Source organism: Rhodamnia argentea, chromosome 10 (genome assembly GCF_020921035.1).
Source record: "Rhodamnia argentea isolate NSW1041297 chromosome 10, ASM2092103v1, whole genome shotgun sequence".
Classification (NCBI taxonomy): domain Eukaryota; kingdom Viridiplantae; phylum Streptophyta; class Magnoliopsida; order Myrtales; family Myrtaceae; genus Rhodamnia; species Rhodamnia argentea.
This window is the reverse complement of record NC_063159.1, coordinates 16,418,973-16,435,939: the sequence shown is the minus strand read 5'-3', so window position 1 is coordinate 16,435,939 and position 16,967 is coordinate 16,418,973. Positions and strand designations below refer to the sequence as shown.

Below are 16,967 nucleotides of genomic sequence, written 5' to 3'. Positions count from 1 at the left end.
CACTTATTAGTTGTGCGCGTACGAAGATCTCAAGGCACAAGCACGAGTTTATGTGGGTATCAAGGTACAAATCCAACGTGCAATGTGCTTGCAGATCTAGAGCTCTATCAAATGTTCAAACTCCATTTCTTAATAAGATCGGCCACGGACAATTCATTTGTTTACTTAGTGTGTCTTTGTTTCATGGAAAATCAAAGATTTGGAAAACATTTTTCAAAAAATAATCGCTTGGATCACTCATGAAAATGGATGAATGTAAAATATTTTCATCATCCATGAAAATAGTTAGGCATAAATTGTTATCGATAAAGAAAATATTTTCTGTTGACTAATTTTTCTAAGAGACATAATCGTTTATTTTTTGAAAAATACTTTCCAAATCTTTGACTTTTTGTGAAACAAACACACCCTTACAATAATACAGATGATTATTCGGACAATCTCCTTGATAAAAAAGTACTTAAAACCTTTTTTTTTTTTTTTTGCACATATGGTTGAATGCAACTTCAAATTGCATAGATCTCTATGAGTTGATATCATATCTTTCTTGGAGTTCCCTCAAACATTTTTTATTTCGTCTACCATCAAGGACCAGAAGTTCCTTCTTACTTAATTGCATGGATTAACATGAACACCAGAGGGCTAAGCATGTCTTGTAAACCCTAGTTTCAGTATTATTATTTTTTCGGAAATCACTGATTATCATATAATCTCGGTCGATTACGCACCATCATTAATGTTGAAAGTCTTTACCTACCGCAGCTAACTTAATGTGGCATCAAATTCGTATGGTCCATCTGAATTTTTTTTTTTTTTTGTTGTCTCACCAGCATGTTCGGCTGTCGTGCCTTGAGACCTGGCCCATGTTGATATGTTCATGTGAATGGTTTTCAATACAGTCAATAAAGATTGGTTGGACTTTAGTGATTACACGTGCTATTAAGTACCCATTTCCAGCAGTCCAGGCGAGGAAAAATTGGAGAAGACTGGTGAACATCAGTGCCGAGTCGTCGCGGTACAAGTTTGAACTTTGAAGTGAAAGATCAGAAACCCTAAAGACAGGCCAAATTGATTGGAATAATATAATAATAAAATGGAACCATTCAAGCTGTCAAAAGTTTCTCTTAGTCCAACAAATTTTCTCAGGAGCCGAAGTTGACAATTAGTCACGATAATCAATATATAATTGGTTTAATTATATCAAGTCAGAAATAATCAAGATCGGAGTCCCACGATGATTTGATTGTTGATACAAAGAACGAGAACGAGGCAAAGAGTGAGCCATGGAGGCCGGTTATGAATTGCGTAATGAATGAGTTTGCTGCTGTCGTTTCTTAACTAAGATGGTCATCAGGGTTTAGGGTTTAATAATGTAAATAGGGTGTAGATCTCGTGAACGAGCAAGGCGATATGCTCTAACAATATAACCATATTTTTGTTTTCCCCTTTCTTGGTAGCTAGGCGGGTCGAAAATTGATGGAATTCGATTGGTTAAACTTTTGCAGGCAAAGATAAATGTTGGGAAAATTATCCAAAAAGTCATTAATCTATTGTATTTTTGCAAATTCAATCCTAAACTTTTTATCACATTTTGTCAATTAAGTCTATCCGATTAATTTTGCCTGAAAATCACTGACGTTGACTCTAGCCTTCATAGGTGGCATAGTCGACACTAACGTGAATCCTTTTTAATAATATTTTAATATTTTTCAAACTTATTTTATTTTTATTTTTATTTTATTTTCTTTGTTATTTTAGCAACTTTACCCGGGGAGGGCGTCACAGCCCTCACCGGACACAGTTGTAAAACTAAATAAATAATAAAATAAACTAAAATAAAATAAAAAATGCTAAAACTTTATTAAAAAATTATTCACCTCAGCGCCGATTGTGTCACATAGGAAGGCCGGCGTCCAAATCACAGAATTTTGGGCAAAATTGATTGGATAGACTCAATTGGCAAACACATGAATGATCAAAACTTAATTGGCACAATTAAAAGATTTATGATTGAATTGGAAAAAGTATAATAGATTTGAAAAATAATATGTTGCACTTCCTTGCTTACTTTTGCTTTTCAAGAAGAGTTTGACTATGATTAAAAGTTTGAACGTGGAAGGTTTGATTTGGCAAGGTTTTCAGGAGTTGGTATCAATAACAGACTATTGAAGATGAGATTATTGCCTGATGAGACAAAAGAAGGAACCTGATCACCATTGCAAGTTTACAAAGAAAAGGTCAATTCACGTGCTTTACTTGGCCTAACTCGTTAGTTAATATGTATAACCATGGACTTCCAAGTTTCCAAGTTGCTTTTCTTATTAATCAAGCAAATATGTGTTCCTGGAAAGCTGGCAGACCTGTTGATCATGCCTATATAGTTTTTCAAGTGTATATATTTAAGAGGCTTTACTAATTAGCGAGCGGCCCAAAATAGGAAAAAATATTCCAAAAGGTCATAAACCTATTGCACTTTTCTCAATTCAATCCTAAACTTTTTTAATTTTATCAGTTCAGTATTAAATATTTTCAATTTTTGTCAATTGAGTCTGCCCTACCAATTTTAGTCGAAAATCGCTGATATGGACGTGGTTGTCCTACTTCGCAAGGTCGACGCTTTCGTGGAAGTGAGAGTCGCCGGCAACCACGCCATCCATAGTTGTACAACAAAAAATAATGAAAAGAAAAAGAAAATAAAAAAATAAAAATACAGATAAGCATTAAAATGTGTCATTAAAAATATCCACGTTAACGCCATGGGTGTCACATAGGATGGCAGGCGTCCACGTCAGCGATGTCCGGCCAAAATTGGCTAGATGGATTCAATTAGCAAAACTTGAAATATTTTAGGACTCAGTTAGCAAATTAAAAAGTTTAGGACTGAATTTAAAAAAGTGCAATAGGCTTAAGACTTTTTTGGACAATTTTCCGCCCAAAACCCTAGCGCACACTGATATTATTTCAAGCACGCCACTACAGCGAAATCAGTAGACACGCTGTTCTAAGGAAGCAGTGAAGCATAAATCGTAATGAGCAACGACATCGTCTCTACAAATACGAATCTAGACCTGATCATTTTGAAGGGATCTTGCAAGGTTCTTTTTTTCGATTTTATTGTGAAACTATTTAACCCAAAGTTCTAATTTAACTTTCAAAGCTCTTCATTATCGTCCTAAACTTCCTATGTCAGTGCATGTACAAGCCAAGGCAGCCTTTGCTAGAATGTCATATTATCCAGATAAATTTCATCCAGTCGGCTTTGATACCAATAAATTGTCTATGGAACTTAAATGTTTATTCCACGTGCTCATAAGTAACTTTTGACCCCAAAAAGAAAAAATACTCTCTAACAATTGAGACCATCCACTAAAAAATTTATATGATGTAGCTATTTCTTTAGATCAAGCAATCAAATTGATTATGTTCACACCTCACGATCTAATTTTTGGATCGAGATCATGTCGAATTTCTGACTTTTTGAAGCATTTAGCTCCATCTTTTTCAAAGCCCTCTTGAAATTTTGTTTTACTCCCGAAGAACAAGAAAAAAAAAAAAAAATTCTTCCTCTGACGATGTCTCATTTTTCGAGTTTTATCCCGAGTTTTCTTTTTTGGACACAACGGACCAGGCGATTCGGGCTAGCTTTCGTGCACTTCGATTAGTCTACCTCCCAAAACAATCTTAAGTATGCGCTCTCCCACGTTGCTCGGGTGGGATTCGTGATTTTACTCTTCAAGTGCCAGCTGCAATGAAGCAAACTGCGTTAGCATCTAAACCCTAGGCTCTGAGTTCTAACCAAATTATTTGGATAAATGTAAGAAAAATTAGAGCTCTCACCACAGCAGACAACTTCCACGATCCACTAGTAAAAGAAGTTCGAAAAAATTCAGACTATGAAAAGAAAGATCGATAAAATGAGATACAGAACCACCCTCGCGTATCAATTGCTTCGACATAGAAAAAAGATACTTTTTAGGAGAAAAATTATCAAGTTTCGTCTGCGACATCACCTTTGTCTTGATCAATCTCCTACATATCTACCAAATGCTAGGCAAAGTCATCAAAGAGTGGGAAAGTTGAGAGCTCGATACCACCGGAAAGTTTTTTGCCGTCTTCTTGATGTGGTGCATCAAGCGATCAAATTGCTCATGTTAGTTCATTGTTAATGTTCAGGCCATTCTCTGTAAGTGTGCACACCTGGGTATACCTGAACATTAACAATGCAAGACACAGTTCATCAAACCGACTTACAGAGTTTGCTGAAAACCCAAATCGACTTCAATCTGCTAATTCCTTCAAAAGAAAACGCGTGTGCATGTACCTCATGATCCAGGTCGAAAAGCGGTGATACTCGACACAGTTTTCAGCATCGAATCTGCTCTCCATGGTAACAACGTAACAGAGCCAACACAAAATCAGGACGCCACCGTGAGTGGACCTCAAGAAAAAAATATCGGACCTGAACCACACAAGCAATCTTCTCACTGCAATTTCATGACATGAGACACAGCCTTTTCGAAAGGCTCATGAAAACTTTGGAACTCCGTCCATGAGTAATTCAAAATCATCTCATTTCCCTTGCGCAAGGGAAAGCTAGATCTCAGCTTGCAACTAGCTGTCCAGATCAACGGAAGAAGGCAGAAATGCGCGAGAGAAAAGAAATACAAATCCTGACTGATCACATCCTTTTGCGCATTTCTGATATGATTAGAACAGAAACTACAATTCTAGTGTAACCAACAGTAACGCACTTCATTCATTGTTGACCAGAAAGAGCGAAAAAAAGAGCAGACTTGGTTTCATCTATAAATAACACCCATGCAAAAGAAAATTGCAGCACACAGTTGAAGCAAGGAACAGCAGAAGGCCCGAAGAGAAAGCACGAGCAAGAAGCAGCATTCTGAAGAGATGTCCCAACTCAGAGTCAAAATGCAAAATTCATTACAGATGCAACCCCGCCGAGCTTTTCATTTGTTACTGGACCCTTCAAATGGGATTGTAGCGACTTGCATCTTTTGGATCTTAGTTTCAGCTGAGGTACAGAATACTGCATCAACACCTGTCATGATCTTCTGCTATGTTTAAAAGGCCCCAAATATAACCTTTCAAGCTTTTCATGTGTCGGAAGCATTGCTAGTTCAGTGGCCGTCATCGATTCCATGAGTTCCACTCATTTTGCAATGCAACCAGGACCAGGTTCATGCCATCAATTACTTTGCTCAAGGCACTTTTTGTCCAACTGTTGATCACCACCTTAACCAGAGCCATTACCACGCTGCCTCTTAAGAGAATCTCCCCTTGGACCATAAGGTCCATACATATATGAGCCATAACCAACTAAAGTAGAAACCTTAGCTGGAGGTTTAGGATGCCCACTCATAGAAACTGAAGGCTGTGGGCTATTTTGACTTGACATGCCATTATTTTTTGGCTTCTTCAATTCAGATACCCCAGCTTTTGGACCTCTCGAACCTTGCCCAACTGAAGCAGAAACCTTAGATGGAGGTTTCTTATGCCCACCTGTAGAAGCTGAAGAAAATGGTCGTTGGATATTTTGAATTGACAAGCCATTAGTATTCCGCTTTTTCCAGGATCCAGAAAACCCAGCTTTCGGACCTCTTGGACCATGGCGCACTACAGTACAAACTTCAGATGGAGGTTTTCCTTGCGCACTCGTGGTAGCTTGAGAAAATGGCTGCTGAATATTTTGAATTGGCAAGTCACTGCATTTCTGCTTTTCCCTGGATGCAGCTAACCCAGGTTTCTGACCTCTTGGACCATAGCCAACTGAAGTAGAAACTTCACATGGAGGTTTCACTTGCACAGTCGGGGAAGCTGGAGAAAACGGCTGCTGAATATTTTGAATTGACAAGTCATTATAGTTCTGCTTTTCTGTGGACATAGATATCCCAGCTTCCCAGTATCCATATGTTGAGTTATGATGTCTGTCAGGCCTCATCAGGAATCTAAGGAACTCACCAGGCTTCCTCCTCTCTGGCATGAGTTCATCACTCTCATCTGCATTCACCATTGACATCAATGAGTCAGCAGGTCCTGTGGGGGACAAGATCCCTGATAAACCATCATAAGATAGGATGCACGCTGTTGCATACACATAAGCCCCAAGGACTGGAGGAAGAACCTCATGTGGATGAATGACCTATAAGACAATGTTCAATTGATCAGAATCCTGAAACCGAAACGACCCAACGGAACAATCCAAGTTTATGAATAGAAACATTTAGAAGAAAATCCCTCACTTTGAATAGGATTGCCGCAGATAGTTGCTCTCTCAAGCAGTATATCCGTGCGATATCAAGTGCAGTAGAACTAAAGGGAAGCCATCGATCGACAACTACTGTTACTGGTGCATCGGGGGAGGACATGGTCTGTTCTCCATCTCCTCCTTGTGACTTGTCGTTATTTTTTGTTGGGTCCTCATCACTGTCTTCATCATAGTCACTTTCACCATCATCACCGTCGTCGTCGTCATCATCAGAGTTGCCAGGAGCCACAGCAATCTCAGTACCTAGCAACAAAACTGGAAGTGGCCCCACCACAGTGCAGTTTCTTATAAGAGTACCCCCATCCCCACGTGTTATCTCATCATACATGAATAAGGGCTGATCATCAGTTTTCAAGAATGACAATTTGTAGTTAATCGAATGAGGATGTAGACGAGCTCTATCACCATTAGCAGTCTCCACAAAACGTTTTCCACTTCTATGACGCGGCACTAATCTCCCAATCATTGGATATAAACCGGCAACCAGAACAGCATGAATTATACCTGGATCATGCGCATTCAAGCTACAACTAGAAACATCCTCAGGAATGAACCCATTGCGTTTCAGTTCCATTTGGAGCTGTTTCCGCATGCTTGACAACATTCTCATAGTGCTAGAGGATACAAAGAACTGAGAACAAAAGCGTGCTTCTTGACCCTTGTCCTTAGCTTTCTTCCAGCACTCAAATGCTGCTACAACTGCTAGTTGATCACTCTGCCCATTGTGCAATGAAGCCAGCTCAGCTTTAGCTGCTGCTGACTTTTTCTTTTCATTTGGTAACATTGGCAGGGTGAATGGGTCCCTGTAGTCCGAAGCACATGCAAGAGTCAATGCTGGGTCAAGGCAGTTCATCAATATGGCAAAGAGAAGCATCTTGCTTGTCAGTGGATGAACAGGCAGAGAACCAAGCTTCTCCCCAAGGTCCGTCAATTTTTCATCAAGAGACAAAGCACCAATATCCTTGAGTATATTGACTGCATTCCGTATGGTTTCAGAAACCGGAGGATCCAATGTCTTCAGGAAAAAGTCCTGAAGGTTGCCATTTGGATTAAGCAACTTCACCTGCCAAGATATTAAACAAATAAATAAAGCACTCTCTTGGGCTTGACACGGTTTTTTGCTATCGATACCCACTCAAAACTATAAAAACAAGGAGAAACATCATCAGCATGTTTTGATGCCTTAAACTTCTTGCTCTGCATTAAGGCTGGAAGCGTGATTTTTAACTGTTGGCTTTCCCTTTGACGTCCATTTAATACTAAATACGACAGTTAGAAGTTACAACTTCCAAAATTACCATTTCGCAGCTTTTTGTCAAGAAACTAATATGAACTGCGACATTGATCTTTTTCTCATATATATTTCCGCTCAAAATTCAAAAACCACAAGAAAAAGCAAAAGTAAGGAGTAACTTTATGTTTCTGTCTCCTACACCAAAGTTTCACAGGCTGCTTTTTCAAATAGCATGGTCAATTAAAAGCTAGAAGTGAAGAGGCTCTGTAGACATGCTTTCCCTTATCTAAAACACCTTATGGCAATTGCACAAAAATGATCACCTGGAGACAAAGTTCCTCAATTGGCATTCTTCTGATCTCAGGTACTTGGAAATCAGGCAAAGAAGCTGCTCGTAATTTCGAATAAAGATGATAACATGTACCAGGTTGACAACGGCCTGCCCGACCCTCTCGTTGCTTTGCGCTGGCTTTCGAAATCCATGAAGACTGGAGAGTTGACATGTTGTTATAAGGATCATAGCTTTTCTCTTTCATTCGACCACTATCAATGACATAAACAACATCATCTATGGTGACAGCAGTCTCAGCAATATTAGTTGACAAGATGATTTTTCGGCAACCACCGGGTGGGCGTTTGAAAACCTTTTTCTGTTCCATAGATGGGAGCATGGAGTGAAGAGGTAAAATCACAAATTTAGAAGTATCTTTGAAGAAGGGGGACATAAGTAATCTACTCTTTGCTCTATTAATATCATCCCATCCTGGAAGAAAAACAAGAATTGCTCCATTTTTTGAATCAGTACATATTTTCTTCAATAACTGCTCTATAAGAACTTCATCTATTAGTTCAGGATTAACTGCGGAAAGATATTTATCAAGCAACAGTTGTTCATCCACTGAATTTGAAGAGATACTCTCCATTTGCTTTCTAATCAACTGAGCAGCTTCTTGTTGGTTTTCACGTTCAGCCCAATCCAGTGCAGTTGCACCATCCTTCGCTTTTAAGTGGCAGTCTGCACCAAAAGAGAGCAGCATGCAAACATCACCTGCCCTGCCCTTACCAGCAAACACCATGAGAGGTGTCATCCCAGTTAAGGAATGCTGGTAATTATAAATTTGTGGAGTTCCTTCTGAGGAAACCAAATCAAGTAGTGGGTCCAAGTCATCGCTGGACCATGCCAAATTAATAGCATCATCTAAAGCGACCTTATCTTCCTCTGTCAGCATTTGGTTTTCATCAGGAACACTGAATGTAGTGGAATCCAGGTGATTATCTTGTACTGATTTAAGCAGAGTAAGCACATCCTCCAAGTAGAAAATCTTGACCTGGAAAGCAAAGTGCAATATACCCAAATTCAATCTTGGAGGATAAACTAAACATAAAATGAGAAAATTGTAAGAAAAATCATAGTGGCCATTACAGGATAAGTGAAACCCGGAACACGAATAATTGGGCAGCCACCAAAATAGTTGGAGAATCGTTCAGCATCGAGAGTGGCACTCATTAGTATCTGCAAATGAATTATTGAGAAAAATTAGTGAACGATATGGAAGAAAAAGAAGAAAAGAAAAAGGAGGCAAATGTTCTACATTCAGAGTATTATTAATACTTATCCATGGAGAAAAATAAGAATGTCTACACAGGATTATCATCCTGTTATACAATGTCACAGTAGATTGTCTACAATTAAATCATCTGAATTTCGTTTTAATATCTTCAATACAGAGAAGAAGGCAGAAAGGCACTAACCAGACGCAGGTGTGGGTACAATGGAAGCATGTCTCTGCAAAAAAATATATCACATCATCACACTAGCTAGACTAACAAAAGTAGTACATTGACATGAAATTCCATCAACAGTGATAGGATATTCCCCATTGTTTTTGCTGCCAGCTCACACAGCAGTGTTAGTCCTAGTAAACTAACAAATGAAATTAATGAACCCTCCCCAAGTTGTGCTGCATGCACAGGCCAAAGTGTCCTACATCAATCTCCAGCCTCAAGCAATGCCACCAGACCTTCAGCCCACCAGTGGAAACGGAACCATCAACCTTCCACACAATTCAGAGCATTGCTAGCATAGTCGCAGCAGGTTTATTTAGGCCCACACAACACATCAGTAGATTTTTTCTCTGAACAAAGTGGACCCAATGACGGAGATCGTACAAGTGCATGCAGCCATGAAAATTGCTATTTGAATTGAAGTGGTGACTACTAGAGCATCCATATTAATCATAATTACCTTAGAATTGCCAATATGAAATCCGAGAAGCGATCCCTTTCATGAATTTCATCCTGCCAAATGAAAAGGAAACATCACTAGTTTACCAGACAAAATGGTTTTTGTTCACATTATAACAAGTAAATGCAATTGAAATAGCAATAGAAAATGTAGAAAACAAAGGTATAAATGGCTGGACAAAACTGGCAAATGTCAAGTTCCAACAGCACGATCTTCCTAAAACTCCTTCAACCGATACTGTCAGTCAAAGAGAACTTACCCATACAACATGGACCAATCAACGGACAGCACAGTCAGCTTCAACAGATAGCAAGACATGATCCCGTTTTCATCATAGAAATTAAACAAATCTGACACAATATTTATGAATCCCACTGATGCCTTACAAAGACTAGTTGCCTAGAGGGAGTACCATGGGGGCATGGTACTAGATGGGTTGGTAATCACCCCGTTTGAGACCAGGATGCATGCTATAGCAATTACTGAAGTACAAATACTGTAGCTGCTAACAACATAGTTTCCGGACAGCTTGACTTTCATCTTTAGAAAGAAAGGTGCAAACCTTATTTTGCTGGTTCCCGATACTTCAGAATTCAAGTCATAGCATACAATTTCAGCAACTTATCAGGCTTGTGCTGTAACTGTCACCATTGTTACTTCTAAACCAAGCTAGCACCATTCTATTGCAGACTTATGTCCCCATAACTTGAACTTAGGTGATCAGGAACACTGAAGTACCAAAAGTTTGGGCAAAGATCCTAGATTGCGGTTCCCTCAGAAACCCCATAAATGATACTAAGAAAATGACTTAAAATGCCGCTAAAACCATCTTAAGTCAGAACAGCCTGATTTCTCTCATATGCTACAGCAATCAGCTTCTCAGCCATCAACTGATTCAAGTATGACTAACTCATACCAGACCCAACAAAGAGACGCAGCTAAAGTCAATATTCAATCAGTAACAAAACGTTATGCACAGTATCCTAAAGCAAGGATAACTGCCCAACACTCTGCATTTGCAATGCTGTTATCTCTTCAAGGTGACAACATTGGTTGTTGTCAATTAATCCAACCAGGAAAAGTTGTCCTTCATACAAGGTCTCTACTAATAGACAAGAAATAGAGAGAGATTCATGGCACAATACCACAATGATGTGAGTTATGTCGGATAAATAATGCTTCAAGTGCCTATTGGAGGCTTCACCATTTGATCCACCAGCTCCTCCCGAAACTAACACCCTCAGTAAGACTCCGTTGGTGCAAAAAACAATCGACGAGTGCTTCCCTCCCTTACTTTCCAGCCGTATCTGACATTTTGGAAGCATATAACTAATTACTGGCTACCCACAGATTCAAAAAGGTAAACGGATATAAAATCAGTGTCAAAATGAGAGGAACTACTGTTCATTATTAAGGCAATGATAGGTCCATTAAGATCTGATCCGTAACAAGTAAAACACATGGGAATATCCAACAAAAAAAGTTAAAAATTTGAGAACAGAGACAGGCTACAGGAATTTCCAACTAATTCACAACTTTATAAGCATCGTACATTAAGCAGTGCCAATGGTTTCTTAAGGACTCCATTCCAGCTGCTCAATATAAGTTATGTAGGAAATGAGGGTAACCTAACACAAGCCGATGCTTGTCTCAGAGATAGACTAGGTCCATCTCTAGTTTACAAGAGACCAAGTTTTGCGGCCAAACAAATGAATCTTGCCAGAACTACTCTTCAGTTGACAATTCAATTGCTGCGGTTTGATTTGACAAAAACATGTATTCTGCCAATTGAAAATTTTACTACATCCTAGAGTACCCCAGCTACACGATATAACAGTAACAAGACACGTGTGATACCTGGACAGGCCATAACCAACCATCTATGCTTCACAAATCTCACCTATGCTTTACAGTATTCGACTTTTAACTTCATAAAATCCATTAGGTAATTGAAGTTTGAGCATAGATGCACTACACTCTACTAGCTCGTTGAGATATGACTGATTACCTTGTATCCGATATCATCTCCAACATTTTCTCCTCTTTCAGAAGATATTCTCTCAGCCACTACACGGAAACAGAGGTCAATCAGATTTCTCACATGAGAGTCAGAGAGAGTGAGTTTTAATCAGCCTGATTAGCACACCTGATGTTGCAGAGATTCGCCGAGGTTGGGTACAAACTATCTTACACGCCTCACCCTTAGCCCACATTGAGTCAAGAAGAAACTGAGGGACCTAAAGAATACATGCAATACTAATTAATCCTCAGAACATATAGGAAATATATGTCTTCCTTTGGCAAGGATCTGCTTCTCAAATTGTGTAAGGACCTAGAATAATTAATGTACAAGTAAAAGCATCCACTTGAACGGCAAAAATTTGAGAAACCATCTCCAGATGGTACAACTTACAATAAAAAAAGTAGCATACCGAAATATGTAAAACACTGATACTTTCACCGTCGTAATCACCCAATCAGAATATGTAAGCCCAGATACTTTTACCGTCGTAATCACCCAACCAAATCATTTAATAACAAATGCAATATCCAATTGCTTGATGTCATCTCATAAACAAAATCAAACTAACTGGCCCCCATGTTGGACGCCAGAGATGATTGCCTTCAATATCATATAATCACCCTCAACTTAAGGCCACATAAAGTCAGCTCTGAGATGAGTAGTTGAGATCATCAAGTCAGGATTACTGTTTTATTGAACAAAAGATCGAAACATGTAATAATTGTGCCACAACAAAATGGTGAAAGAAAAACATCCAAGGGTTATGTCATTCCAAGCAAATTCATCTTTCTAAAAAGCACAGCTCCTAGAGAAAAAATATATTTAAAATAAATAAACTTTAGAAAAACAGTAGGGCTTGCCTATATGCACCATCTCCCATGAGAATGGGAAGGTGGAAGTGCAACTACCCCCTCTGGATATGGAAGGTGAGAGCCTAGGGATAGGGAATAGCCTTTGAGCTATTTGGGGCATGTAACCAGGATTTCAAGTTTGCAAAGGATATTATTGTGCCCCAAAAAAAGGTGTTTAGAATTTGAAACTTTACAAACTAAAACTGACTGTAGTTTGCTGGGAACAAATGAAATTCAATCTTCAAATAAACTTCAACTAACCATAATGTACAAATTGCGTGAAAATAGTAATGTTATGTCTTCCAATTCTTAAAGTATTCAGGAATGCGACAAAGGAATAGGGCTTCAATTGGAAAAGCAACAGCCACATGATAGCAAGTGTGCCTCCACAGAATATTTCAGATTCAACACGATTTATGTACCATAAAGAAAACAGAGCAAAGAGTCAGTAACCTAACCTGTGTGGTCTTTCCACATCCCGTCTCACCAGATATAAGAACTACCTGCTTTGGATGCAGAACAAGCAATGAGTCCAAGGATGAATTCAAGATTCTAGGCAAGCATATGTCCAGAAAAGTCCTTGAATGACAACATTGAAAATCAGAATAGTAAAAACAAATGCATATGTTCTGTAAGATTAACCGATAAGATATTAAGCTTAAGGTAAAAAATAACCTGATGACCCTCTACAGATGACGTGATGACATCCCTGAAGGATGCAATTGGAAGCTTAGATCTGTCTTCAGTAATCTGCACGTGTAAAATCAGACTAGTTTCAATACCCATGGATCTCTTAAAAACTATAGTCCGACCAATTGAAAACCCCAGAAAAGACACTCCCTAAACAAGAAAAGAAATCCACGAATCGATGTAAGCGAGATAATAGATCTGGAACCTGCTTCAAGTTTGCAGCCTTCTCTAATCTAGCAGAAAGTGATTCCACCTTCTTTGTAATATCTGCCTTATCCATGGGAGGCCTGCAAAATATGTCATCTCTCTGTCTTTCCTTTCTTCGTTCGCTTTTTTCCGTACGTTTTACAGCAATTTGGTCACTAGTCACTCCCTCACCCGGGGGGTATCTTATGAACAGATCATTCAAAATCTCCTTAGACTCCTGAGATAATGTCAAATAAGACATACTCCCCTTCTCTTCTGAGTTTTCCCCCTTCGATTTAGACTTGTAAACAGAAACACGCCTTTGATTGCCACGCCTGAACCATGACCATCCAAGAAAAGGAACCCCAGAAGCAAATTATCAATATCAGCGCACAGATTTTTTTTTTTTTTGGGGGGAATAAGCTTATCCAAGTATAAATCACACGAGAATGTTCATAGTGGCACGAAAAGTTTACATCCTAAAACTCACCCAGAGCTTTTAGATATCATTCCCATCTTCCTGCAGACTTCATGCACTACAGCTCGTTCATGATTTGACAGGTCCTCATCAAATGTTAACACTGCATGCAATGTTCACGAAATGACAAAGGGTTTTTTCCTTCTAATGGTACGCTCATCCAAACAAATAAACCGAATAAATGAAACAGAGAAACCCAGAAAGAAAGAATTACCCTAAATGACAACATCCCTGTGAATTCAACCAAAACAAAGTTTCCAAAACTTTTTATTCATCCTGATTAACTCAAATACAATGAAAGCATCTAATTCTTTTTTTTTTTTTTTTTGGGTCACATTCAAGACATGTGACCTCCTAGGAAGTTAAGCGTGCTTAGCCGAGAGTAGTACTAAGATAGGTGACCTCCTGGGGCACCACTCAAAGCATCTAATTCAAGATGCATTTAATAGCGCATGGACAACATACTTACAAAGAGTAAAGTGAGTAGTCATATATAAGTAATAGAAGAAAATTGAGATAATGATTCAGTCAACATATAGCTACAATTTGCACACACTTAATACCCAAAAATAATAATGATAATAATAATAATAATAATATCTTCCTTCTAAGCATTATGACCTATTGCCGCAAAAAAGATTCATATCATTCAAAAAACCCTTAAAACCAAAAAAACCAGAGAATGTTTGCACGTAATGGCGCAACTGGTCAGATTGAAGAGGGGAGAAAGTACTTGGACTTTGCCGGTTTATTTCTAACTTCCAGGAATGATTCTTCGTGACAGAGAACAGTTTTGGACGCTTAGCAACACATAGATCAGTTATCCATCCTAAGAGCACTGTTCTTTGTCATGGGATACAACCTCTTTTGAGGCAACTATGGCGTGGGAGGGATATGGGACATTCTGCTCTCCCACGCTTTCCCCAGAAATTATCTCCAATATCATTTGAATGGCCACTTGCACATACATATGCATTACTACAATATAAACAGCCATCTAAGTTCACTATGCCATGTCACAATGATCTTCGAAATTCTAAAGCATTAGGAAGTGAAGCAAATTCTTAGGGGTCCAATGCAGTAGAAATCCTAAAGAAAGACTGCAAAAAAAAATTTTTTTTTTTTGCACGCGAACCGCTCACTAACATTGAGCTAGACATCCTGTCACATCACTCCGGACTTGCTCATATTAAGACCTCGGTTCAAGGTCTCTGCTCAAGCGAAACCCTCATACGAACGCAAAAATCAAATTGAAAAGCCCCAAAGCTCGTCGCGTTCAAACAGCATTCAGTAGCAGCCACGCTCAAAGCACCAATCACAAACTCAAGCAATCATCGACTCTGAACGAGCTCTCTCGGATATCCACTCTCCGGGAGGAAAAAAAAAAAACGACGCAAATTTTTTAAGCAAACGCGACACCGACGAATAAATGACAAGACTTGTCGAGCTGACCAAAGGCGACTGGAAAAGAGAAAGCGTACCTTGCTGCGTGGACGCACGAAACTGCTCGAGCCTCTCGGCTATACTAATCCGCGTCAACTCAGCCACCTTCCGATTGGGCTTGTTCTTCGGCTGATGCTGATGCCGCTGCTGCCGCTCTCCTTTTCTCTCTCTCTTCTTCCCCATCTCCTCCCCGTCTCTGCTTCCCCGCTGCCGGAACGCGAATCGCCGTACGACGCAGGAGGCGGCTGGACGCGAAGGAGATCGAACGGAATCGCCGGGTACAGAAGCTCCGTCTCCGACGAGTCGCTGCCACAAGGAGGAGGAGGAGAAGGAAGTGTGAAATTTTTGGTGGTGTCGGGGCTTTGCGGGACCTGAGGGGGCAAGGCGAGAGAGCATACGATCGATATGCCTTTTCTTTTGTGCCTTCGCCGCTTCGTGATCGCGGGTTCTGTTTGCGTGAGCCCAAGGGTCACCATGGTCTTTTTGAACGGCAATATCTTTTCTCCTTTTTTTTTTTTTTTTTTTTCCGTATTTGCAATTTTACATATATATATATATATATATATATTCACTGCCGGTCGAAAAAATGATTTGGCCTTTGTCCACGACTCGCGAGGCGGTCTGTCCATAGGCACGGCGAGCCTCGGCGAAAGGGTGGCTCGGCTTGAACTCGTTGGCGACACCGCCGGTCCAAATGTAGAGCTAGCGATGGCGGCTCGTCCATGGCTGCAAGCAACGACGGAGTGGGGCTCCGTTTGGAGACGTTGGCCCGGGCGACGACCCTACTCCAAATGTGGAGTTACGCCTCCAAAATCTAGCCTGCGAACTTCCACGTTGGGAGCCAGTGACGGTGGCTCGTCCATGGCCGCAAGCGACGGACGAGCGACAAAGCAAAGAAGCTATCTCACTAGGAAGGAAGGAAGGAAGCTCCCATTGCTGAAAGACTTCTTTGAATTGTGTTCTTATTCTGATTTATTTAATTCCATACCGGTGTACACGTGTCAATAAATGAGTGAATATGAGTAAAAATGTATATTACATGAAATCCGAATCATTGAATATTTCCTCCGGCCGATCGAAAAAAATATATTTACGCCAACTGAAAAATATATTTTACAAGCAAAAAAATTCTATTGTAAAATTAACTCCAAACGGACGTTGTCAGTCAATTACCGATGAATGTGCATGCTATCTAAAGATTCTAAGCTCCCCGGTCCGATCCGGCAGATTCCCGTGTTCAGGCAACTGTCCATTGATAATATATCCACGATGGCAAACTTCCAATTCGGGCAAGTCGAACTAGACTTCCTTAAATAGAAATACGAGCCATTCAGAAAATTGCAAACAATTCAGAGAACATGCGTGTATCTATTCTATATGCCCAATGCAAGGACGAAAACGGCGTAGCAAATGAGATCGGGGATGAGCGGTACGTGCTAATTCGAAGTTACCCCACACGTGCACGACCGTATTGCCCAAATTTTCCAGATTTGTCGGTTTCGTGTACTCTCGATTCTCGCCGTATGGAAAA

The 16,967-nt window shown here is 39.8% G+C and overlaps 1 protein-coding gene across 2 annotated transcripts in view; it reads right to left on the bottom strand.

The window, feature by feature from the left end:
* LOC115730221 (DExH-box ATP-dependent RNA helicase DExH6) overlaps positions 1–15,832 on the bottom strand; it is a 31,118-nt gene extending 15,286 nt beyond the window's left edge. Inside the window, exons 1-14 of one of the 2 annotated variants that reach the window (XM_048270999.1) lie at positions 15,475–15,832; positions 14,006–14,096; positions 13,535–13,850; positions 13,315–13,389; positions 13,098–13,142; positions 11,912–12,002; positions 11,774–11,832; positions 10,911–11,072; positions 9,766–9,818; positions 9,273–9,306; positions 8,944–9,033; positions 7,844–8,848; positions 6,261–7,349; positions 5,251–6,160 (exon numbers count right to left, since the gene is read on the bottom strand). In XM_048270999.1, the coding sequence (XP_048126956.1) occupies positions 5,255–6,160; positions 6,261–7,349; positions 7,844–8,848; positions 8,944–9,033; positions 9,273–9,306; positions 9,766–9,818; positions 10,911–11,072; positions 11,774–11,832; positions 11,912–12,002; positions 13,098–13,142; positions 13,315–13,389; positions 13,535–13,850; positions 14,006–14,096; positions 15,475–15,832 (4,374 nt within the window). In that variant the 3' untranslated portion in view covers positions 5,251–5,254. Of the gene's footprint in view, positions 1–4,659; positions 6,161–6,260; positions 7,350–7,843; positions 8,849–8,943; positions 9,034–9,272; positions 9,307–9,765; positions 9,819–10,910; positions 11,073–11,773; positions 11,833–11,911; positions 12,003–13,097; positions 13,143–13,314; positions 13,390–13,534; positions 13,851–14,005; positions 14,097–15,474 lie in introns of those variants that run through there. The other variant, XM_030660833.2, reaches the window with a different exon arrangement.
* Between the last annotated feature and the right edge of the window lie 1,135 nt (positions 15,833–16,967).